Raw genomic sequence first — 24854 nt, 5'->3', positions numbered from 1 at the left:
CTGGATCATACCTGAGGAAGTACTCGCTCGCATGCTCTTTGTAGTTAACCATCCTCAAGGCCAAGTCTTTGCAACGAGCGGCTAAGATCTGATGATTTATTGAAGATTGGTCGAGAGACATTGATGTGAATCGATCAACTTTGCTGTTGTGTTGCTTTCAAGTTCTGACCGAGGGGTCTCCGGGCGCGCATTCACACCATAAGCGCAGCCGCCCTTGGCTTATTGCGCTGCCACCTGAAAGTTCCCTCACCTTGAGCTCAACCAAACTCTTTCCTGCCCATTCACGCAAATAGCTGCTCGCGACATCAGGCTCTGGTGAGCAGCTGTATAACTCACATTCTCTCACTTTTCAGATCGATTCTCCGTCTCGGAAAGGCAGGAACCCCATCTGTCGCGGTCGCGGAGTCGGCGAACGAACGGAGAAGTTGCCGCTCGACTGTCTGGCCAACGTCGACGCCCTGCTCTTTTGATCGTTGTCCTTCTCGTACTTTGGACCTCAACCGGACGTTCTGTTTTCCCGGTTGAGAGCTAGGCTGCTGTCTATTTAATCTATCGACATCCCCCAGTCGCAACCCTTTGCTCTTTGAATCTTTTCCCACTCTTGGTCTACCTTGAGCTCGATTGCGGAATCTCCTCGTTTCGCCTTGAGAAAGGACCGAGGTGCTCTTTTCTTCCTCAGTCTCGGAAATCAACTCACGGACTCTCGACCGTTGTTGTGAAATCCTAGCAAATTCACCCAGTCCGTCTTCTTTTTATACAACAACCACGCCACAACTCAAAACATGTCACGCAATTTTCTGAACGAGGACTTTGGGTCCGAGGAAGAGGATGACGATTTTAATCCAGTGGCTGCGGAAGAGTCTGATGAGGAGGATGTCAAGCCACAGGTGCGTGTATACTATATTAACTGGCTGGGATCAGTACAAATGCTCACAATGTTTGAAATAGTCGACGAGTCGCGGCCGGATTGACGAGGACGAGGACGAGGAGGAGGACGACCATGCCGATGTTAAGCCCGAGAGGGCTGACCGAGAGGGGAGTGAAGATGACGTAAAGGAAGGCATTGACGCGGATGAGGGTGACGCTCGCGATGAGGAAGATGAGGGCGAAGACGAGGAAGAAGGTGAAAATGATGAGGAGGACGAGGACGAAGATGAGGACGATGAAGATGAAGATGAGCAAGACGTCTCATCGGTAAGTGATGTGGCTTCCTTACCGAGCTGATGGCAGGTCTAATTTTGGCCGTCTTACAACCAGGGCCGTCCGAGAAAGCGAAGAAGGAGAATGGGCGGCGTGCATAATTTCATCGATACGGAGGCCGGTGTCGACGAAGAAGAGGACGAAGCTGAAGACGAGGAGGATGAAATGGAGTTGGGCGCCGAGATGCACCCGGACGATCTGGATGCGCTCCCCGCTGGCGCGGAGACCGACGACCGCCGCCACCGACAACTCGATCGCCAGCGTGAACTCGAGGCGAGTATGGATGCCGAGAAGCAGGCGCAATTGCTCAAAGAACGTTATGGCCGAAACCGCGCCGCCGCCACCGATGCCGTTGTCGTGCCCAAACGGTTGCTTCTTCCCAGTGTTGATGATCCCAGTATCTGGGGTGTCCGTTGCAAAGCCGGCAAGGAGCGTGAAGTCGTATTTGCGATTCAAAAGCGGATCGAAGAGCGGCCGGCCGGCTCTCGGAAACCCATCAAGATCATTTCCGCGTTTGAGCGTGGGGGTGCCATGAGTGGTTACATCTACGTTGAAGCGCGCAGACAGGCTGATGTGATGGAGGCGCTGGAAGATATGTCAAACGTCTATCCACGAACAAAGATGATCCTGGTTCCCGTTCGAGAGATGCCCGATTTACTTCGAGTTCAGAAATCCGAGGAGCTCAACCCTGGCGGATGGGTTCGCATCAAGCGCGGCAAATACCAAGGTGATCTGGCCCAAATTGAAGAAGTGGACACAAATGGCTTGGAGGTTACAGTTCGCTTGGTCCCACGTTTAGATTATGGCTTGAATGAAGACAGTGGGGCTCCTGTAGTCGACATCAAGAGAAAGCGCCCTGGCATGACTTCAGCAGGTCCTCGGCCTCCTCAGCGACTATTCAGCGAGGCTGAAGCGAAGAAAAGACATGGAAAGTACTTGTCAGCTACGTCCGGCTTGGGTGGAAAGTCGTGGAGCTACCTTGGTGAGACATATATCGACGGGTTCTTGATCAAGGACATGAAGGTACAGCATCTTATCACAAAGAATGTCAACCCCCGTCTCGAGGAGGTCACAATGTTCGCTCGAGGCTCTGATGACGGTACCTCAAACCTGGACCTTGCGTCACTTGCGGAGACGCTCAAAAACTCGACGGCCGAGGAATCATACCTTCCAGGTGACCCAGTCGAGGTGTTCCGTGGCGAGCAGCAGGGCTTGGTCGGTCGCACCACTTCGACCCGCGGAGACATCGTTACCTTGCAGGTAACTGAAGGTGAACTGGCCGGACAGATGATTGAAGCTCCAGTCAAATCTCTTCGGAAGCGCTTTAGGGAAGGTGACCATGTCAAGGTCATTGGTGGTAGTCGATACCAGGATGAGCTGGGTATGGTGGTACAGGTCAAAGACGATACTGTGACACTGCTCAGTGATATGAGCATGCAGGAAATTACTGTCTTCAGCAATGATCTCAGGCTCTCTGCCGAGACTGGTGTCGATGGGAAGTTGGGCATGTTTGATGTGCATGACCTCGTTCAACTAGAGTGAGTTGTCTCTCGTTGTGTTAGTATGTTCTTCATTCACTGATCTTGTCCCAGTGCCTCCACTGTTGCTTGTATCGTCAAGGTCGATCGTGAGTCGTTGAGAGTTCTAGACCAGAATGGGTCTATTCGCACTGTTCTTCCGTCGCAGGTCGCAAACAAGATTACGCCACGTCGGGACGCGGTGGCTACCGATCGCAATGGTGCTGAAATTCGAATCGGCGATACTGTGCGGGAAGTGTATGGAGAGCAGAGGAGTGGCGTCATCCTTCACATTTACCGCTCGTTCCTGTTCTTGCACAACAAATCACAAGCAGAGAATTCAGGTATCGTCGTGGTCCGCACGACCAATGTCGTCACTGTGTCAGCCAAGGGTGGCAGATCCTCCGGGCCTGATCTCACCAAGATGAACCCGGCTCTGATGAGAAACGGCATGCCCGGTGGTTCAATGGGTCCTCCCAAAATTTTCGGCCGTGACCGGTTGATTGGCAAGACCGTTCAAGTGCGGAAGGGGCCGTACAAGGGTCTTGTTGGTATTGTGAAGGATTCGACAGATGTACAAGCTCGTGTGGAGCTTCACTCGAGAAATAAATTGGTGACGATTCCCAAGGACGTACTCATCGTCAAGGATCCAGTCACCGGTCAAACACTGGATATGTCTCGAAAGGGAGGACAGCGTGTTCCATATGGTGCTTCCGCGGCGCCCCCATCTGGATGGTCAGGCGGACGTACTCCTATGGCAGCGGCAGATTCATCCAGAACGCCTGCTTGGGGTGGTGCATCTTCGGCTCGAAGTAAGTGTTACATTAATACCGTTTATGATAAGGGTTGGAGACTAACTGATATTTAGCACCTGCTTGGGCAGGCATCGGCGGTTCTCGCACACCAGCATGGAAGATGGACGGATCGCGCACATCGAACCCATACGATGGGAGTCGAACCGCATACGGAGGCGTTGGCTCACGCACACCCGCCTGGAACGCCGGCGCACGAACACCCTACGACTCCGGCTCTGGATCGAGCGGCTTTGATGCATTTGCGGCAGGCTCCCGAACGCCAGCTTGGTCTGCAAACTCCTCAGCAGGAAGCGGGAATAGAGATTCTCGCGGCTACGACGCTCCCACCCCCGGTGGGGCCTATTCTGCTCCCACCCCAGGGGCATATAGCGCCCCAACCCCCGGAGCCTCGGCACCTACGCCTGGAGCCTGGGCTGACAGCGCTCCGACGCCGGGAGTGTTCAATGCACCGACCCCCGGCGGTCCCTCAAGTCGTCCGTACGATGCACCCACGCCGGCGATGGGTGGTGCGGCCGCGACCCCGGGCGCAGGAGCATATGGGGACGGTGAGGATGGCGGGCCTCGCTATGACGAAGGAACACCCAGCCCTTAGAGCATGCTTGCAGCGCGGAAAAATGGCGGATCTTTTGGAATGTATTTTACGTTGCCGGTTTTTTTTTAATTATCTTTTCCCGAATACAGATGGACAATGTATAATGCGTGGTCAGTCGGTTCACTTCATACTTCGATGGTTGTATTCTAGACATATACAGGGCGGACTCAATATCATGTACACCTTGTCAACTTGAAATAATCAGCTGTGTGGCTTTGATCTATATGCTGGTGTTGAAATCAAGTCGCAAACGCAATGAATATTCGACATGTCGTATCAATCATATCATGTCTTGTGACCCGAGTCACATCCTCGACCTGACCATTAGAAAATCAAACTAGAATGGATATGTATTAACAACACAGTCAAGAAGGTTACGGCGCTTCCATCCGAGGAGTGGTGGTAGTCTGTATTCTTGTTCTGATGATATGTGGTTTTGAAGCCTGCAGACCTGGCGTAGGAATATCAAGGCGGCACTGCAGGCGGCACTGCACGCGCCAACACGCGGATGTTATCCACAAATCCCTTGACTAGATCTTCGTATTGATTCTGCGGGTCACCGGCCATGGCTAGCTGGCCCTGACGGCGGATCTCAGCGGCGGAGGCCTCGATCTCGAGTTCGTGTTCGAAGTCGCCTTTGCTAGGGGGCTGGGTCATCGTCAGAACAGGTTCAGAAGTCGGCGACAGGTTCCAGAAGAAAGGCTTACCTCTGATTTGGCAACCTGGGTCAGGTCGATCTGGTATGCCAAATGTCTGTAGCTCATGCGGTCTTTGCTTCGGTCTCCGCTGCGGCCGCCTCGGCTGTCTACCATGGGGAGGTGACTGACGTCGCCTTCATAGCCCATTTCGAGGTTGACGCTGACTCGCCAATCGACGTTTGTGCGCGGACTGTGCACGTCCATGTCTGCGATGCGGCATTTGACGATCTTAGCGAGAACCTCGCCGGTGCGCTGGTCGACGGTGACGCGGACCCTGGGTTTGTGACGAGGATTGAGGTTCTGTCTGATGACCGGAGGAAGTTCGGATGGGGATATTTCATAGAAGGTGTCTCGCTCTTTCTTGTGAGCGTAGGATAGGGGAATTCGACCCTGATTTGTTTGGGGCATAGATGCTTTTACGGCTTCGTTGAGAAAGTTGTTCATTGCCCGATGTTGCGTCTGATAGATTTGTCAGTTAAGTGGGTCATGATTGACGTAGCAATGGTACTCACAAGGGTCATTGAGCTTTCGAACGCGGTCCGAAAACGAGGATTTTCCTTGTTAATGACACTTTCCGTTAAGATCGGAAGGCTGAGCCTCTCGTTGCGATCCATGTCGATAATGTGCCCTAACTTAGCTTCCACCTCGATGATGGCCCCCTGGCCTGCCGCTGCTGTGCCGGCGGGGGCAGCAGTAGCATCATTCCTGAGCACTACGTGCTGGAACAAAAAGTCGCACACCAGCTTCGTAATCTCCTCATGAGGTATGAAACCGGTAATCGAGGGTTCCCATGGCCCTAAGCTTCCTGCTGGGGGAGCTGGAGCGGCCGGCGCCGGGGGTAGACGGGCCGCTGGAGGGCCGTTGACGAGTGGTGTTTCCGACTTGGTCGCGGCTGTTGCGGCGGTCGAGAGCGCGATTGCAGCGGCTGGCGCTTGTGAAGGGGTTGACTGTCGGCGTGCTTCGAAGGGATTCCGGGGCGAGTCTCTAAGATGTTTGGGAATCGGTGGGTGCGGGTTTGGAATCATCGGGCATCGTCCTTTAGTCCGAACAGACCGCTGAGCGAAGATTGGGGGCTCAATATATCGTCTTCTTCTCCGCTTCGCAGGACGCTCAATCGAATCGGGTCTAAAGCCAGTAGTGACATCCATCTTGGGCGGAAATGGGTGCGTCCGGTCTCCGGCGAGGGGTTCGTTCGGCTTGAACGACTGGGCTGAAGGCGAGCTGTTTATTTGAGACATAGTTGGCGCAGTATGAGCGTCTACAGGAGCAACTGGCGATTGCGACATATTCATTATTGACGCTGTGGAGTTCTCCCTCACTGCCTCGTCCCCGACGCGATTCGTCTGCGCTGAAAACCTCTGTTCGGAACTTGAGGTCATGCTTCCTTGTCGGGATGCTGCAGGATAGGCAGTCTTGGGGCTCACACTTTCATCCGATGCTCGCCTGTCAACCCCTTGAGAAAATTGTCGCGGTGTCTGCTCCCGGTGTCTTGAATCCTGACGCGAAGCTCTTGGCATCGCAGTTGGAGACATGTGGACTTGAGAATCTTGGCCAACCCAAGGGCTTGAGGCATGATGCGATTGAGAGTCATGACCGGAAGATTGAGGACGTGTAGACGGCGTTGTTTGACGAGGTAGAGATGTGGCAGCGGATGCTCGAGGAGTACCAGGCAACGAGCCGTGCGCCGGGGGTGAGAACAGTTGTGACGGATGCGACTGCGAAGCAGCCGAGGAAGGACTTTCTCTGGGTGGGAATGAGTGGTTCGTGGCGGATTGAGGGGAGAGGACAGACTGGATGGACTGCGATCGCTGCTGCGCGAAATACGACTGCTGCTGTTGCTGTTCCGGGAAAGGGCCCGCAGAACTCGCGGGTTGCGGGGTGTATGGAGAAGCCAATGGTGCAGCCGTGTTATAACTGGCGGACGCAGGATAGGAGTCACGCGAGCCGGAGGAAGCATATGGAGGAGCTGGAGTGGGCGGACTCTGGCCTCGTTGGGATTGCGCACCGGCACTCAGCGCAGAGGCCGAATGATACTGAAAAGGCGATTGGATTGAGCCATAGGAAGACGATCGCTCTGGAGATGCATGAGGCCTTTGCAATGGAGGTGGCTGAGGGGGCTGTTGTTGGAATCCAGGAGGATGGGAAGGCGACGAGGACGAGGGCGATGCGGTGACATGTTGCGGTTGACGTGGAGGATAGACGGGTTCAGTTCGAGAAAGCGATTGCTGCGACGGAGCAGGGGCAGCGTTGGAGGTGCCAGTGGCATCGGTGTTCATAATCGTGCGCAAATCCATGGTGGACAGTGTTCACTAGAAGTCACTGAGGTGAAGGAAGGGCAAATAAAGAAGATAAGATCACCAAGCCAGACATCCAGATGAAAAGAAAAACAGGGGCTCCGTCGTCGCAATGGGATGCGTCGAGGGGCCACTGTTCTTTCTCTTCTTCGAAAGGAAAGGAGGGGATGGAAGAGGGAGCAGAGAGAGAGGAATTGACAGGGGAGTAGGGATGGAATTGAAGGAATGACTTTGGTGTCTTTCCTCCTGATAGACCGACTGAATGGTGAGGATAAATTGGGACAAGAAATGAGAGATGACGATGGAGATGGAAATGGAGATGGAGCTGGAAGAGAGACGGAGAGAATTCGGAGAAGCCCAAAAGTTTGGCTAGTTTGGTTGAACCTGCTGCTGTGAGAGCGATGGACAACAGTCATCGCATCTCCTGACTTGATTATCCGGTTGATTCTCTCTGAGTGATACTTGAAGATATCGAGGTTGATTTATCCATGCACAGAAAATTGCATCTTTGCTCTCTGTGTATCCTCACCGTGGATCAAAGTTGAGGTCATAGTAGAGCCATTATTATAGAGCTAACTCAAGCGAGCTTCCACGAAGACTTGAAATACTAACTGGATTGCGATTTTCATGAACAGTACAGATATTGATGCACAGACAAGACCATTGTATACTCGAGAATACCACCAAAATCAAGCAGATAGATCTTTTGTTGACTGTGGACAGGATTTGTGATCGGCGCCAGTTGACACGGGGAACATGAGGCTGTGACTGATTTGTCCTCTTTTCTCTCTTGCCTCTACTCCAACTCTTCTTCTGCCACCAATCTCCCTCTCTTTATTCAGTCATTCCTTTCTCCTCGCTATCTTTTTTTGTTTTCAGGTTATATCAGTGATCCACACAGGTGAGAGCCTCTCGATCCCCTAATTTCAAAGATCATGCGACGAGTCTAACAGTTGAGGTTTTGTCCTCAGAATGTCCACCGGTTTGCTCTAATGCCTCGTCGATTGATGGACTCCGAAGGAACACATCTGCATCATCAATATACCCATTATCGCGTATTGTTGGTTATCTTAAGCGAACAACTTTTTTCGAACATTGTTTCCACATTTTTTCAAACGACTGGATCGTTTTATATCGCCTTGTCGATCTGATTGCGCAATCAGACCCCATTTATACCAGTTCCCCTCTCTGTACGGAGTACTGGCTCTCCCCGACGCCTTCACACAAACCCATACCTGATATACCTGATACAAGCATTTTCGCGATATGTCGCTTACTGATAAGGACGCTCTGGCTTCTTCTGCGATCCATGATATTCCCCTCCATGACCTGGAGTCAGGCCCCTATGGGAGCAAGTCGTCCTTCAACTGGACGAATCTATCTGACTACACCCCCTCCAATGTGCTCGCTCGTCCCGATCGGCTGTCTTCACACGTGCAACACTTCTCAGATCACTGGGAGGAGTATTTACATCGCTGGCTCAAAAAATTGGGCATCGCGCTCACACCGAGCTATCTGCAGCATTTGGTGGGCGGGGAGCCTCCCCAGTCCTCGAAACTCCATGCGATCGCAGCGCTAGATGGCCTGAGAGGCTGGGCCTGTCTGCTGGTCTTCAATTTCCATTTCCTTTTCACCTACACATGGAAAGTCGCAGTGGGGTGGGGTTTCAATAACGAGAACTACGGGATTCTTCACCTTCCCATCGTCCACCTCCTAGTCTCCGGTCACATCATGGTTGCCATCTTCTTTGTGATTTCGGGATATGTGCTATCATACAAGCCTCTGAAGATGATCCGTACTCGCTCCTGGGAGCAGACATTGGCTACTTTGGCGTCCTCGACCTTTCGTCGCGGTCTGCGCCTGTACATTCCCTCCATTGTCGGTATCGTTCTGGTCTTTGTTGCCGTGCGTCTCGGCGTCTACAACTACTCGCATAAAGTCGTCAATCAAGGACACACCATCCTCGGCACCAACGAGCAGCATCCCCCTCTGATGAAGTCCTTTACCAAGCAATTTTGGGACATGTACCTCACGGTGGTGCATCTCATGGACCCCTGGAACTGGGCGCTCTACTACAACTATTACAACCCACACCTGTGGACGATTCCAGTAGAATTCCGGTGCTCAATTGTCCTCTTCCTCACCATCATCGCAACCTCGCGCGTTACAGTCGTTGCTCGTCTCTCCCTGGTTAGCGGCCTAGTCTGGTTCTGTATGCGTTGGGGCCGGTGGGACGTCGTCCTGTTTCTGTCTGGCATGCTCATGGTCGAAGCTGATCTGATCAACGGTACATGGGAGCGCTTATCCGCAGACGAAAAGCCCATGCCCCGCAGCCGTTCAACCCTCTCCCGCCTCTCAAGCCGCAAATTCTGGATTGCCCTCTTCATCTTCGGCCTCTATCTCGGTTCCGCTCCAAACACAGGCTACAAATGGACTCCCTTCTACACGTGGACCTGGAAAATCACCCCCAAGACCTACCCTGAACCCCACCGCTTCCCGCAGACGCTCGGTGCAGTCCTGATCGTCTACAGCATAAACCACTCCAAGGATATCCAGAAGCTCTTCGTCAACCGCCTGTCGCAATACCTGGGCAAAATCTCCTTTGCGTTCTATATCGTCCACGGCCCCATCCTCCATTCCCTGGGCTACTCGCTCATGCCGAATATCTGGAAAATCACCGGCAAGGAGACGGATTTCCAGTACTGCCTGGGTTTCTTCATCGGCTGGCTCATTTGCTTGCCGGTTTCCCTCTGGGCGGGCGACGTCTTCTGGCGCGCCGTCGACATCCCCAGCGTCAAATTCGCCCGGTGGGTGGAGGATAAAGTGCTTGTCAAGATGACCGGGCGGCAGAATTCGACGCCGAACATACATATCCACTAAGCGCGTTAATGCTGTCTCCAAATCTACCCACTCATCGGCTGTTGGGTGTTTTAAAGTCATTTTCATATACTAGACCGCTTGGTCTGCTTTTTTCCCATTTACGCTGTACATATTACGATCCACATACCTACCTGGAGTAGAAGCCAATAGACTTAAGATTGGAGGAATCTCTATATACCTCCTTGAATTTTGCCTCGCGTGAGTGCTCATAACTGTCACAATCAAGCACTGTAGATTTTTCTCTGATTCAATTCAGTCAATCGTTCAATCATCACTCGTCCAGTTCGCTCCATATACCGGCATGCATGACTTCATTTTTCATCACCCGCCAGATAGAACGAGATAAGTAAGGCAAACCAACACTCAAGAAAGATGAAAAAGTAAGAAGAAAGGAACAAAAGGGGAATAGATAGAAGTTGTCTAGAAGCAAAGATCGCACATCCGTCTCCATCTCATAATGCAACACCCCACACGCCTCGGCCTCCACAAACCCCTAACCAATCCCTTGGGTGGCCGGAGCCGGTCGTCCCCCCCTGAGGCGACCAGCTCAGGTTTGAGACTTCATAATCGCATTGCCAGGCTGCAGCTGGCCCCCGTTCGGAAGTGGTTGACGGTGTGCCTGGGTTTTGCACGACGGGGGGCACAGGTGCGGCATTGTGCTGATTGATCAGATCCCACAGGAGGACGAAGCAGTCGTCCGCGCCGGAGGCGAGGACTCCTCGTCTGTTTGGGGACCACTCGACGCAGTTGATGGGTGCGGCGTGGCCTTTGAGCTCGACGATGGCTTGGCCCGGCTGCCGGACATCGAGCACGCGGACGATGTTGGAGTCTTGAGAAAACGTTGCAAGAAGGTGAGCGTCGTGTGGTGATGCTGCAATTTGTGTTAAGTAAAGGTCTGCACCGTGCACGCGACTAGAAATACACACCTGCGATACGTAAAAGTGGCGGGGGCCAGACGGAATTGGATGGAGCTGAAGGGCTACCGTTTCCAGGGCTCATTACTAGAGAAGGCTCGTGTCAGCAAAACCCAAAACAGGATAATGTGAGGACAGTACATTTGTCGTTCTTCTCAGTCGGCTCGTAGATGATCGTGCTGTGCTCCAGGCTGCGCAAATCGAACATGCGCACACTACCGTCGGCGCCGCAGCTGACGAAGACGTCGACGCTATTCGCACAGAATCGAACGTCATATACCTCCTTGTCGTGCGCGATCAGCTGTGTCTTGGCTGTGAGTGTAGGAATGTCCCAGATTGTGCAGGTCGTGTCGATGCTAGAGGTGATGATCAAGCTGGGAGAGATCGTGTTCCAGTCAAGGGAGGTGATAGGGGCAGTATGTTCGGGAGACTTTGAATTCGATAGCAATGCTAAAGGGGAAAGTTTGGCGGCCGGCGGATCCCGGTGACTTGCAGGACGTGTAATTGAGTTGGAGCTATGCAAGGGCTGGGTGGTGGGTAATGACCACAATCGTAGGTGGTCGCCGGACGTCGCAAGTAGGTCTGTCGATTGCTTCTGGGACGAGGGCGGTTCCCAGAGGATTCTCGTGACAGGATAAGAATGTGTGGCTTCCGCGGTTTTGACATACTCTAGTTTCACGTCTCCCGCCGCGACATCTGGTGTATCTGGGTCTGGTTGCGTCAAATGGGTATCAATGATTTGTATCTGAATTTTAGTCAGCAGTTGAAAAGCCAAACAATAAGGAAACAGATAGAACATGTCCCTACATAGTTGTGGTTATCTTCCAAGTAGCTTCCTAGTGCGATCTTGCCGCCAAAGGAGCCAGAGCTTCCTGAGATTGGCCATTTACACCAATCCATCGCGTATATGGGCCAAGGAGCGATGTAGTTGCTATTCGTTGGAACCTGAGTATCTCCATTAATTGGAAGCATGCTCGAACTGTGGATCGCATCACTCAGGAGGTCCCCAGACGGACGTATATCGGCCAACCCAAGCGGGGAGTATTTCGCTCCTTGCGGAGTATGAGGCTGGAAACCCGTACCGGGTGATGATGCATATCTGGAGTTCTCTGTCACTCCGTGCGGTCTATATGTGGGTTGTTCAAGGTTCGAAGGACTGGATCTGGAATGACCGTGCGAATTGACCATGCCCGAACGGGGGGTTGTCGGTGGCTGTTGCGATGCCTGCGGTTGCAGCTGGGTAGATAGTTGAGGAAGCGTTGGGAGCGCAGAAGGCGCTGTGTTCATAGACACTGCCGGAGGGCGGTGCACGTTCCCTGGTTGAAGTGCTCCTGGGAGAGCACCGCTGCCACTGCTGGTACCAGCCCCATAGTGACTTGGCTGGGCGCTCGAAGGCTGGACGTTGATGGAAGGGAGATTGTTCATTGGGGGCTCAGTGGCCGTCGATAATTCGTGAGACACCGATTGGCGCTGCAAATTTGTATTCGTCTGGGCCCCGGACGGGATATGAAGCTCCTCTGGCTGGCGGCTATAGACGGTCATCCGTCGAGTGGACTCGTAGGGTTGCGCGGGGTTCGACATGCTGTTGCAGCTCAGTCGTTGAGGAATCCGTAAGGACTTTCTTGGTAAGCAGCACTCTTGCGCTAGAACCAAAGCTCCCGCTAGTTTCTCACCAGTGACTAGTTCTGAGAGCCATGGTAAGTAGATGACTTGACAGTGAGGAGAGGGAGAGAGAGACATGTACAGGTAGGAGTATGGAGCTCCGACCACACCAAGCCTGTGTGCAGTCGGGGATCATATCAGAGGAAAATCACCTTGTCAGTGTTTCACAAGCGCATCATGGAGTTTATGAAAAAAAAAACCCAAAAGGACCGTAAAGAGAAGCCGAATGGCAGCAACTGGGCAGCAACGAGTCGAGGATGAGACACGCAAGAGTCGCCGGAGGAGTCTCGTGCTGCTGAGTCAGCCAATGATGATGATGAAGGGAAGACAAGGACCGACGACAGTCATACTTCTTCTGCTCGGAGATAACACAGGATGTGCATACCTCTCTTTTAGTTCTTTGCTATTCGCTGATTCTGAGGGACTATTCCAAAATGTCCAGTTGAATTTCTCAGCATATATAATCTCCTAGTGTGTATCATCTGCCGCGCCATCTCTGATTTCCTCTTGCGATCTTCCCCTCGTCTATCCCCGCAATCACCTTCAGAATGGCTTCCGATGACGGTCTCCAGGAGATTGCAGCTCTGCTGCTTCTCCCACCTCCTCCGGCTGTCAAATTTGAGAAATTCAGAGAAGCTTATGAACCTATCTTGTCTACTGTTTTCTCCAAACTCTGCAAGACGCTTAATGGCGTCAATAGCATTGCAATTCTGGACATCGCTATTTCCATACCTGGTCTGCTTTCACGAAGCTCTCAACCTCGGGCAAAGATTTTCCCAAGTCTCCAACATTACTTGGCAAACATCTACAGGCTGATTGGAATCGTCAGCGCGGAGCACAGTATTGAGCTGGATGCCCCTGGTGGCATTGATGCTCGGGTAATCTTTATTGATCCCCCCACAACCTCGGCAGAGGATCGTCAGACTCCACGACATGGACCGATCCTCGATTTGCAATCGCTGGCGACTTCTTCGCGACTATGGGACTGGATCTACTATCCAGAAAATAAAGCAGGTCAACAGCTAGCAACAGCGTTCGATAGTATATATTCGAAGAACAAAGACCCGAACGCTGGGTCCTTGCATTCACTCTCAAATCAACCCAGCTGGGCCTCTCCGGAGACATTGATAGTTCCGGAAGTTGAGGCTCAATCATCACATTATTCAGTTGCCGTAGGGGGCACATTTGACCACTTTCATATTGGACACAAACTTCTCCTCACCGCCACCGCGTTGGCTGTGGAACCCGTGGAAGAGTTCGATCCAATTCCTGAGCGACTCCTGACTGTTGGTGTTACAGGAGATGCATTGTTGAAGAACAAAAAGTACGCTGAATTTCTGGAGAGCTGGGACGACCGATGTCAGAGCACCGCGTCCTTCCTTATGGCGATTATGGATTTCAGCGTTCCGGAAAAAGGTGTACCACGCATTGAGCGGGTATCACAGCCGGGTCCCAACGGCCATTATGTGCTGATGAAGGTCCCATCCGGCTTGACGCTGAAATTGGTACAAATCATGGACCCGTTTGGGCCGACGATCACTGATGAAAGTATCGATGCTCTCGTGGTGTCCGCGGAGACTCGTTCGGGAGGCGCGGCTGTCAATGGTGAGCGAGCGAAGAAGGGGTGGAAGAGTCTCGATGTCTTCGAGATAGATGTCTTACATTCGGGGGAGGTTCCCACAACCGATGGCGAAAGCTTTGCGTCGAAAATAAGCAGTACAGATATCAGACGGCGCCGTATGGAAATGGCCACTGCTCGGTAACTACCTAGATTAGTTAAGTTAATTGGCCAGTCTTTGAGAATTACTCGAACTAAATAGGTATCCTGCATTCTTGACCTCCAGAGACGAGGACATTTCAAAGGACAAATGACGAATTGCGGCGCTTCCAAACAGGAAACCGGAATTTCGTAGATAGGCACCCGACCATGTCTGTGTCCTACAGACCATGGTTAATATGGCGCCTGAGTGCCTAGCTGCCTTAGTGCCTTCCATGCTTGCAGGAAAAGAGGGGTGTCCGCGTTGTTTGATGATCTCTCCTTGATTTTTTCTGTAACATAGATGGAGTGATTCCAAACAAAAGAATCAGAAGGCGAGAGTCTTATTTCCCGACCGAAATCGAGTGGCTGATAAGGATTCTTTTCCCCCCTTTCTCCTGCTGCGAGGTTCAGAGGGTCAGGATTAGGGTGGACAGCAATGGCATTGTCCCACCGTACCCTCGATCCCGTTCTGCATGAAATCGGCACTGATGTTTCCTCGTCGCGCTTCTAGGACTAATAAAAGGCAGGAAACCGTCATGCTGATTTTCCCGCCGGTCACAGAAACAATCCAGGCCTGCAGCTGATGGAGCGATGATTCGTTTTCTGTTCCCAGGGGCGGGGGTGGGCGTCTGCAGCACAGAGTTGGACTAAGCCTTAGCAGAGATCCTGACTCGGTGGGCTGTTTCTTCTGTCACATCATCGGATCAATCATCATTCTTATGATCACTTCCGTCCTCATCTTCCCCTCCTGGACTCCTTTTAGTCCTGCCAACTCATCTGCTTTTCCTCTCAACTCCCAGCCACTCGTCCGCCGTCTCTGCCAAATCTCCTGCAGGTTCGCGCTGGATAACCGCATGCCCTTTCAATCATGTGACTGCTGTGTGGCAGTCAGCGAACCAATATCCAGTCGTCCTCGAGAACCGGGAGATTTTGATGGCAGAAGGGCATGCAGGATGGAAGTCCCTCATAAGTGCCTCTATTTGCTGACGATGATCCCAGTCGAACGGGCTGGTAGTCCGAGTGGATCGCTCTAACCCCGTCAGACATGTCAACTTGCTGCATGCAAGCAGTGGTATCTGCGGCTTCTGTCTGCTCTCGAGCCTGGGCAAGACTGACACTGCAAGAGAGGCATGCATTCCTTCCGTCGTCGTCTTTCCTTCTTTTCTTTTCTTTTTCCCGCTGGCGTCTTTCTCTCTGGTTCTTCCTTTTCCCAGATCTTGGACTCTTTTATTATTCCCCCATATATATACCCAAATCGATCCCCATGCTGACTCTTCGCGCATCCTTGACCAAGTTGCGCAGCCGCTTGCAACTCATCTCATATTAAGTTTGATTTCCATGTTGCTGCGACTGGTCAGAGCAGCCGAATATGCGGCTGCCTCCTTGTGCGAACAGCATGAACAACCCGCGACACATTTGCGACTTGGCGGACGAATTGCTCAGTGAAATCCTCTCATTTCTCTTGGATTTGGATCCTCCGATAAACGGAGCTTCTCAGACGAACTCACAGCATGTGTCGCAAAGCACTGATGATACGCGCATTCATTTGTACGGGGAGAAGTCCGACTTGGATAGATTCAGACTTGTATGCAAGAGATTCGGGCGAATCGGCACCCCAAGAAAATTCCGTCGATTCGTCCTGCGGTTTTCGCAGAACGAATTTGGACGATTGGAAGATTTCTTGACCATGCAACTAGCCTGTCATGTGAGGTATTTCACTTACATGGTGCGACCATTCTATTCAGAAAACGGTACAGTAACTGAAGATTCTTGGACTCCAACGAATACTGAAGGACGCTGATAATTCCCAGGCTGGCCGTTGATCTTGACTCAAATAGAAAAGACTGATCCTTCACTATTCAACATAGTCAAGTGTCGGTTGCAGGACCAACAACGGATCGTCCAGGGGAACCAGGATCTTCTCTTGCTGCGGCGTGCAATAGCTTCATTCCCGGGTCTTCAGCAGGTCAAACTACTGAGATTACAAGACGAGGCGGACGAGATATTGATGGGACACATTCAAGGGCGCTCGCTGGAGCGATCAGCCGTGCTGGAATGGGAGCCCGCTTGCGCTCGAGCAGTCACAAATCTGGCTATTTCTCTACTGGAATCAAGCTGTAACTCCATTCGCTTTGTCGGGCCACAGATGAGTTCCGATTCCATGATCAGGCTACTGCAGACCCCTCCCATGATGTTATCCGCCTTGGGAGCACGATTGCTGAGCCTGGATATCACCTTCCAGTCGTACACTGGGATGGCCACAACGATGCCAAAGCTGTCTAGCATCTTCCATGATTTCTTCCGGGCGGCTCGAAATCTGACTGCCATTCATCTCGGAATTTCGGGCGATGGATCTGTAATCCTCCCACTGAAACAGATATTTCACCGCGTTCATTGGAAACGGCTCCAAACTTTCAGCCTGCAGGGTTGGTGCCTGGATGCAGACGACATCGTCACAATCGTTCTTCAACACAAGCGACAGATTCGCGACATCAGGCTCATCAATGTGCACCTTCGAGACGGACGCTGGCGGGACGTGTTAGCCTGCCTTCGCGAAGAGACGGAGCATTTGGAACGTGTAGACCTGCACGAAATCAATTACATCAGACGAACACATTCCGCCGACCACACGAACGGCGACAGTACCAGCCATCGTAACGGCAACGGTATTGGCGCCAGTATTATGGAGACCATTCCAGCGCTCTCCATCGTGGCCGATCTGCCCTCTGGCCCTCCACAGCCAGTTACTTTCGACGATGATTACATGCCATTAGCTCCTCGAGGCACATCGAGGCGATCAATACCAAAGGCGACTATGCAAAAGCTGCGCACTCTGACAGTCGACGACCTCGGAGACGACGGAGTCGCAGTCAAGCGTCAACAGATCTTCCTCTGGGAAGCGTGGGTTCTTTCGAGTCCACCAATGTCCTTTTTGAGGCAATTATGACTGTCTTTCTTTCTATTCGCCTTTATTTAGGACAATCTAGCACAAAGTCTTGTATTGTATTTTCTTGTGTCCCTGCATTTACATAAAGAATCGGTGGAGGCTGTCTCTTTTTCACAGCTCTATGTTCATATTTGTTTCTAGCATGCAACTGACATCTTTAGCTGATAGAAATTTATGGTTGTTATGCTTTTCTGTTCAAAACGTAGTGGGAGAGATAACACCGCATGCGTCCATCCATATGTTAGTAAAACGAACTGGCCCCCTAAGTCCGAATCATCAAGAAGAGAAACGAAACCAGCTATGCAGATATGGACACAAAGACAAAATGCATTTTATATACTTGTACTCGATCCCGACGCACATACCAAAAACGAACACGACAGGAAAAGGGAATCAGATCTACACCCCAGAAGCCACACTCTGATCTACGGCAGCAGCAGGCATCGATGTCAAACCGCCCGAGCTGCCGGGCTTGGCATTGCGTTCTCTCATCAGCCTCCGACCCTCCATGAGGCCACGGAGCCCCCGTTTCTGCAGACCGATGACGCTGCTCAGACCGCCCGTCCAGATCTCCCTGTGTGGGCGGAGCTGGGCGTCTGTGTCGCGGCGGACGCGGCGCGGACGGGACTGCGACTCGCTACCGGTGAATTCGGAGTCGGAGTGGTCGTAGCTCGAGGCGGAGGTGGCCGTGCTGGCGTTGCTGATGGAGTCCTCGCGGTCGCGGTCGGTGCGGTGGTGACTGCGGCCGAAGAGGTTGGTGTTGATGCGTAGCGGGATACCGCGGGAGGAGGGTGCGCTGGCGCCGCCGCTGGCGACGGAGAGGGCGGAGGTGGTGCCGTGTTCGGTGTCGGAGGAGTCGGAGGTGAGGTGGCTGTTCTGTGAGGCGTCGGTGCCTGTTGTGGTGCCGGGGCCGGCGCTAGCGGATTCACTGGCGGCCGCGTGGACCCCGTTCAAGGCCTCAAGCGTGCCGCCGAGTCCGCTGGTAAAGCCGGTGCCTCTGCCGCCGCCGGCGGCCATGGCGGCCGCGTTGAAGACGGCGGCAGCGTTGCGGCCGTCGAGGACTTGGTGGAGCCGTTCGACGGTCGCCTCGAGGAGGCCGTCCACCTGATAGGGGCGGGCTAGTTGAAGCAGGGAGCAGAGGATTTGGGGCGTGCAGAGGGAGGATCCGACGGGTGGGAGCGACGATGTGTAGAAGTAGTAGACGAGGACTCGGAGCGTGAGGAAGGTATGGGGGAGGTACAAGATACGAGGTCGGGAGGTAGGAGGTAAGCTATGGGCAGAGGGTATCTCAAGATTCGCTAACAAAGACTTGGAAGGATTCGAGTGGTTGCTGACAAGGGTGGTGGCAGTGGAGTAGGTGCTGTTGTGTCCTATTGAGGGGGTAATGGTGATGCTTGAGTTCCGACTGGGGTATACCGGGATCGCTCCACGCAGGGTCGCAGTGTCAGAAACACCAGTGTCGGATGACTCGCGAAGAAGCTGGATGAAGTACGGGCCCCAGCGCCGAGATAGAATCCGCGAGTTGACGGGGATCCGCTCTCCACCAACTGCTTGAAGCTCCATGTCGGCCATTTCAGGAAGAGACTGAGCGAGTTTGCCCAGCTCGTCAGACGCTGCCGAGAACGGTCTGCCACCCGATGTTAACTGAGTCAACTTCTGTTGTAGAGACGCAGGAACTGAAGGCGCACTGTAGGAGATGTACCCGGAAGTTGGCGAGTTTCTGCATGGATTGTTGTACAACCCGAAGGCCTCCAACTCGACCATGCAGACATGGGAAAAGTTGATCCGACGGTGGTTGTAATCCTCGACCAGACTGCGTTTTCGGTGTCCCAGAACCACAAAAGTGTTCCTTCTCGCCCATAGCACTCCACGGTTCCAGCTGCCGTGACCAAACACAGACCCACCGGCGTCGATCCGACCCCATGTGAGAGTCCTCAGGTCGAGTGCCCAGAGCGCATACTCCTGCTTGGATGAGGTCAAGTAGGTACCGCTCACGACAAAATGCCCGTTGATCACACCGCCATTGGGAAATCTCAAGCCGGGGGGCGATGCCGCACTCTGCATAGGCTTCTCGATCAAGCGACCATCCGGTAAGCGCACTTGGAGCTCCAGCTTGACATCCAGGAAGTTGTAGTTGGAGTAAATCAGCATGGGACACCCTTCGACCTCCGAATCCTCGACTGGCTCTTGTGATTCCCGGTCGGCGGCAACAGACCCGATGTCTGCCACATTCATTCCGACCAACGGGGCGACAACACTGCGATAGGCGCCGCAGCTTCTTCCCAGCGAGCTTGTGTTCGTCCACTTCAAGCTGCGGAGGTTAAACACACTGATCTGCTCGATATAGTGGTTCGAACTGTCCTGCCCTCCCACCACTACCATTTCAGCACCGCCAAATCCATCAATATCTACTCCAATGGTGCCCTGATGGGGGTTGGACGAGGCGGGGTTATGGTGGATAGCGGAGAGTGGAGCACTAGCGGATGTGAAAAAGGCGCTCGACGGAAGAATCGTCGCGCAATGAGCGTATCGACCCTGAGGTGAGTCCGTAGCGGGGACTCGCGTCCATGTTCGAGACGGCACGTCGAAGATGTGTATATCCGACATCACGACAACCTCCGGCTGCGCTTCCTGCCCTGACGCGCCATCGCTCGCAGATTCCTTGGACGCATTCGGCGCAGGCGACATGCCTCCATAACAGACCAGCTTGTTGTCACCAAGAGCACATACGCTGTGAAAATACCGCGGACGAGGGATATCGCCGGTGGCTTCGATCTTCGTCCAGTGTCGCCGGATCAAGTCCAGCTCATACAGGTCCGACGTCAGCTGCGGGCGACTCTTCGATAGAACACGGCCTCCGAACACGTAGAGCTTGTCGCCGAGGATAGTGGTGGTGGCCCCCACCAGCGGGTATGGTTCTCTGCCTGTCGTCCGGCGTACATTGCAGACTAAGCCCGACAGATTGATCGGACCGGATGTAGATGGCGGCGGTTGGTATCCTGGAGAGGCCCCAGACGTGGAGGGTTCATCCCTGCCTGTATCCATGTAACCCAAACTTGACTGACTTCTTGACATCATCTTGAACCTGACTGCGTAGCAAAACGGGCGGTCTGATTTCGTCTTTTTTGTATTCTAAGAAACCAATCTCTTAATGTCGTTTCGTTCCCTCGGTATTAGGTATCTCGGAACTTTTATTTTCGAAGGATCTCCAGCCCGGGGTACATTGAGTCGCGAAAACAACGGGGTCACATAACACTTCCAACACTGCGGTCGGTCACTGCGATTAGGATGGAAACACTGGGAAATCGACGACAAATCGCGCACAGGCAGAGCGAAAACACAATCGGTCAGTCGTCCAGATCGTCACCGGGACTCTTTCTTGCGTAGATCAGGGGCGGGCGGGCACTGGCAGACAAGCGAGTGGGACGGGGGCTGGTCGTTCCCCGCCCTTACTGACCCAAGGCTCCGTCGCCCGTGGATCCGAAACAGAGCTGGAGGTTGGCAAAATTGCTGGTCGATAATATTGCAATCCAGTGGCGGTCGAGAAGTCGAGTCGAATGAGATGATAATAAGTCAGCAGAAAGAAGCGATGTGGAAGGAGGAGGGGGGGGACGACGATAGTGATACGGTACTACTTTAGTGTTGTGCGGGCTTCGAGGCGGTCGCTCATTCAGTGGTCCAGGCAGCCAGGCACCGCGTCCGATCCAATGATATGGATGAAGAACATTGTGGAGATGCCTATTAGTTCTGGTAGTCTGCTGTTAGCTTCTATCTATTTACTAGTGTCAGTGTCAGATTCGACAGATTTATGCCATGTGACGTTGAGAACTTGAGATCCTCGGATATCTCTCGCATGGGCATCATGAGAGCCAGAAGCCACATGGTCCGAACGGATTTCCTCAGACACCACACACTGAATGCGAACGACTGGCCATATGCATATGCCAGCTAACAAGACACTGATATATCACCTGTGCAGCAGAGAGAAAACAAATTCACTTGAAAACATGCTGCGGCCTCGAAATGTTACTATGTCCTGAAAAGGAATGTGCTATCACAACTTCCATGAGAATCAGTTAATGGGAGATCCCTTTCAGCGAGTGATTGGTACAAAGGTCCGGCTCGTCCATTAAGCAAATTCATGTATTTGGTTAAACGAGGTATCAAAAGTAGGAGGAAAATCGTTTGACAAAGTCATGGCCATCATATCCCATTCCTTATTGTAGAACATCCCAGCGTTTCATGCCGCTGCTTTCTCTACTCCAAGGAGGCAAGAGAAGAGAATAATAGATTTACTCCTTCTTAAGGGTGGTGAAGCGCAGGTAACTATACCATTTGATTAGCATCACTTGATCATGTTCCGCCGAGAAACGAGACGACTTACGGCTTGACCTCACGGATCTCGCCAAACTTCTTCTTAGCATCCTCAGTGGAGACGGGAGGGGGAATGATAACATCGTCACCGGGAAGCCAGTTGATGGGGGTGGTAACGCCGTGCTTGTCGGTGGTCTGGAGGGCGTCAACCACACGGAGAACCTCGGCGGTGTTACGGCCGGTGGAGGCGGGGTAGGCCATGATCAGACGGATCTTCTTGGCAGGGTCAATAATGAAAACGGAGCGGATGGTGAAAGCGATGCCCTTCTCGTCGACGTTGGTGGTGTCTTGGTAGTCGACCATGTCGTACAGATGGGCAATCTTGCGGCTGGGGTCGGCAATGATGGGGAAGGTGAGCTTGGAGCCATTGACCTCGTCAATGTCCTTGATCCAGGCCTTGTGAGATTCAGTGCCATTGGCGCTCTAACGAAAGGTCAGCGAAGCTATTCATGACTGGGGTAGCCTTGACTCAGCTTACAAGACCGATCAGCTTGACGTTGCGGGCAGCGAACTCGGGCTCCAGCTTGGCGAAAGCGCCGAGCTCGGTGGTGCAGACGGGTGTGAAGTCATCCTATTCCATTCGTGATCAGCCTTGTCTCTTTCCATCATTTGGACTATTCTTGCGCGGTGGCCTGAGAAATTGGAGGTACTAACGGGGTGGGAGAAGAGAATGGCCCAGCTGTCGCCAATGAAGTTGTGGAAGGTGACGGGACCGTTGGAGGTATCAGCCTCGAAGTCAGGGGCAGTAGAGCCGAGACGGAGACTGTTGGAATGAGAGAGGATGTCAGTACATGATTCTCAATCACATAAGGCCTTGAGAATAGCAATTCTATTCAGGAACACTTACGGAGCAGCACGTTCCTGGGCCATTGTGACGGTGTAGGAAGGGATAGTGAGAGAGAGCTTGGGGTGATTGATGGACAGGAAGCAAAAGTTGGAATGAGAAGAGACGGACTCAACAAGGGTGAGTGAGATTTATCTGCTAGAAATAGCCGTCCACTCCCCTATACCAAACGGCGAACAGCCAAAGAGCCAGGCTGGAGATGGGTAGTTACCCCTCTAGATTGCCCTCTCACAATGATCCATGGGCAAATCACAGTGAGGCCCCTGTGTCTCCGCGATCACGCAATTCACCACCGCCAGCAGGGCAGAAAGTGTGTGATTGGTGCAACATGAGCTCATTCTTGGTGGGATGTTTAGTGTGCTTTTCTGTTTCTTGGGGTTCGGCCCCACACTTGCTGCTTTGGGCGAATATGAGGTCCATCCAGCATCCATGTACCGTACGGATGCCTCGGTGCCTGGAACTCTGAAGAGAGAAGGGACCTCAGTTCCCTATCTACCTATTACCTCGTCATATTGACTACAATCTGACTTCACTTGGTCCTGTGGTACTGATGATGCGCTATTCTTCTAGATGAACCCCCTCTCTGCAGCCGAATGAAATGTTCTCTTTGTTCCTCGTCTCTCAGCGTCGAGTTTTCCATTCTCTGCTAACGGCCGAGCTTACCTTTAGTCTGCTTATCCAGGGTATCTCCCGTGGACGGTCCTTTTGAGGACTTATTATCCAATCTTGCTTAATAGCAGAAGAGGGTTCGGCTGACAAGACTACAGCCCAGAGCCAATGGAGATCTTTGAGGATGGTGCAATCGGACATCCTTTTCCGTCCTGATGAGCATGCTTACTCTACATGATTGCGTTCACTGACAAGATATCAGTGCAACGTGCAGCAACTCAATAATACAACGAACGGCTTTGCAGTATCATGATAGATGATAGACAAGACCCCGATGCTCCGGGGACTCTGTCATTCAACAATTATTTACTTCGTACATTGACGATCCCGACCATCGGCGACCCACACCACAAATTGCCAGCCAGAGTTCGGTCACCGATTCATAGGTTATGAGAGGGAGTTCGCATCAATGGTCGAGAATCTTTAATGTTAGTGCATGATTTCCTGTACGCTGATCAGAGTCAATAAACCCGGCGGAAGTGAATAAGGTGTGTGGCATACGCTTGCGAATTTGCTTCTTGAGCGAATCCGAGGCCCATAACAGCCCAGAACCCATGGCACGATTGATAACAAAGACAGCCGGTCATCGTCTGTCAGCCTTGCGAAAGGACTCAAACTTCCGAAACGGCCTGTAACAGGAAATGGAGATCATTTTGACGATAGTTTCGCGCTCTTCGTCACTCTTGACCTTCCATCTGATTCGGCGAATTCGCTGTTGTCCATTGCGCCGTGCGTACTGAACACCACACCATGATAGCCAGCTTCTTCCAGCGCATCGTAGTACCGGTTCAGAACCTTTGCATTACGGCTCAGAAGCACACTACCCCGAGCTTCTTCAGGGAGAAGATCAGAATGATAATAAAGGAAGCAGCGGTAATGGCTTACGGGTGGTGAATCCATCGCCAGTTGGCCCGACGGTCATTGAAACCGGAAATGAGCGGTCCCAAGCCTGTTCCAAACAGAGCAGCCCCCCCAAAAAAGGGCATGGGGGCATTTCGGTCTTCAGCATGATATATATTGCTAATAATACCTCCCACCATGGTCAGAAAGGTGTCTGTGGTGGACAGATGTGAGGTCAGTAATAATATGGGTCAAAAGTCTGTGCACACTCCAAAAAATCGAAAAAAACAGGCCATCTTTAATCCCATATTTCTCCACCACCATATTATTGCAGTATATAAGAATAAACTACTCCGTACAGGATAGTAGATATCAATATTCAGTGTACCAACCCCTTGCTCGGTGCACCTTCGGTATGCCTCATTTGAGAATCGAAAGACGAATTGGGTGGAATTATTTGGCTTTCTTTGGAGGAACATTCATCAGAAAACATCACTTCTTCCTATCAAGGGAAATCGGGCCACTTACGCGTAAATTTGTACCATTATTTGACTGTTTCAGGCTTTAAAGGGATTCTCTTCTTGCTTTTCCCCTTCTCGAGGTTATATTTCCTCAAAACACGTTGGATAGTTGACTTAGACACCTCCTCAGGTGTGCTAGCAATCAGGGCCTTCCAGCTCATGGAGGGCCTTCGCTTCACCATCTGGCAGATATAACGCTCAGTAGCGGCACTAAGCTTATGGGGTCTACCAGTGCGAGGCCTTGATTCCACGGTTTGATGCTGTTGGAAGCGTTTTTTGGTATCATAAATGGTGTTGCCCACTGACCCCAAATTCCTTTGCCAGTTGC

General features: G+C 52.4%; 8 protein-coding genes across 8 annotated transcripts; 4 read left to right on the top strand and 4 right to left on the bottom strand.

The window, feature by feature from the left end:
* Positions 1 to 782: 782 nt before the first annotated feature.
* Positions 783 to 4124, top strand: spt5 (transcription elongation factor spt5; the record flags this gene model as incomplete). Its single annotated transcript, XM_026758723.1, has 5 exons — positions 783 to 887; positions 949 to 1194; positions 1258 to 2738; positions 2793 to 3529; positions 3586 to 4124. The coding sequence occupies 5 exons, from the start codon at positions 783 to 785 to the stop codon at positions 4122 to 4124; spliced, it is 3108 nt and encodes a 1035-aa protein (XP_026616907.1).
* Positions 4125 to 4589: 465 nt separating this feature from the next.
* Positions 4590 to 7116, bottom strand: triA (putative mRNA capping nucleoside-triphosphatase; the record flags this gene model as incomplete). Its single annotated transcript, XM_026758498.1, has 3 exons — positions 4590 to 4772; positions 4832 to 5281; positions 5335 to 7116. The coding sequence occupies 3 exons, from the start codon at positions 7114 to 7116 to the stop codon at positions 4590 to 4592; spliced, it is 2415 nt and encodes an 804-aa protein (XP_026616906.1).
* A 1266-nt stretch (positions 7117 to 8382) lies between these two features.
* Positions 8383 to 9996, top strand: CDV56_104631 (acyltransferase family protein; the record flags this gene model as incomplete). The annotated part of the gene is made up of 1 exon (XM_026758250.1): positions 8383 to 9996. One exon carries the CDS (start codon positions 8383 to 8385, stop codon positions 9994 to 9996), a length of 1614 nt encoding a protein of 537 aa, XP_026616905.1.
* Positions 9997 to 10448: 452 nt separating this feature from the next.
* On the bottom strand, positions 10449 to 12491 carry CDV56_104403 (WD repeat protein; the record flags this gene model as incomplete). Its single annotated transcript, XM_026758022.1, has 4 exons — positions 10449 to 10867; positions 10923 to 10997; positions 11052 to 11655; positions 11718 to 12491. 4 exons carry the CDS (start codon positions 12489 to 12491, stop codon positions 10449 to 10451), a joined length of 1872 nt encoding a protein of 623 aa, XP_026616904.1.
* Positions 12492 to 13120: 629 nt separating this feature from the next.
* Positions 13121 to 14335, top strand: CDV56_104224 (putative pantetheine-phosphate adenylyltransferase; the record flags this gene model as incomplete). Its single annotated transcript, XM_026757843.1, has 1 exon — positions 13121 to 14335. One exon carries the CDS (start codon positions 13121 to 13123, stop codon positions 14333 to 14335), a length of 1215 nt encoding a protein of 404 aa, XP_026616903.1.
* Positions 14336 to 15700: 1365 nt separating this feature from the next.
* CDV56_103931 (F-box domain protein) lies at positions 15701 to 17278 on the top strand (the record flags this gene model as incomplete). Its single annotated transcript, XM_026757550.1, has 2 exons — positions 15701 to 16082; positions 16143 to 17278. 2 exons carry the CDS (start codon positions 15701 to 15703, stop codon positions 17276 to 17278), a joined length of 1518 nt encoding a protein of 505 aa, XP_026616902.1.
* A 399-nt stretch (positions 17279 to 17677) lies between these two features.
* On the bottom strand, positions 17678 to 20356 carry CDV56_103615 (putative regulatory protein Ral2; the record flags this gene model as incomplete). Its single annotated transcript, XM_026757234.1, has 1 exon — positions 17678 to 20356. One exon carries the CDS (start codon positions 20354 to 20356, stop codon positions 17678 to 17680), a length of 2679 nt encoding a protein of 892 aa, XP_026616901.1.
* Positions 20357 to 21570: 1214 nt separating this feature from the next.
* Positions 21571 to 22522, bottom strand: PRX1_1 (peroxiredoxin; the record flags this gene model as incomplete). The annotated part of the gene is made up of 5 exons (XM_026757012.1): positions 21571 to 21604; positions 21663 to 22075; positions 22131 to 22223; positions 22307 to 22415; positions 22500 to 22522. The coding sequence occupies 5 exons, from the start codon at positions 22520 to 22522 to the stop codon at positions 21571 to 21573; spliced, it is 672 nt and encodes a 223-aa protein (XP_026616900.1).
* Positions 22523 to 24854: the final 2332 nt, after the last annotated feature.

Source organism: Aspergillus thermomutatus (genome assembly GCF_002237265.1).
Source record: "Aspergillus thermomutatus strain HMR AF 39 chromosome Unknown NODE_32, whole genome shotgun sequence".
NCBI classification, from domain to species: Eukaryota; Fungi; Ascomycota; class Eurotiomycetes; order Eurotiales; family Aspergillaceae; genus Aspergillus; species Aspergillus thermomutatus.
This window is presented reverse-complemented; position numbering and strand designations above follow the sequence as displayed.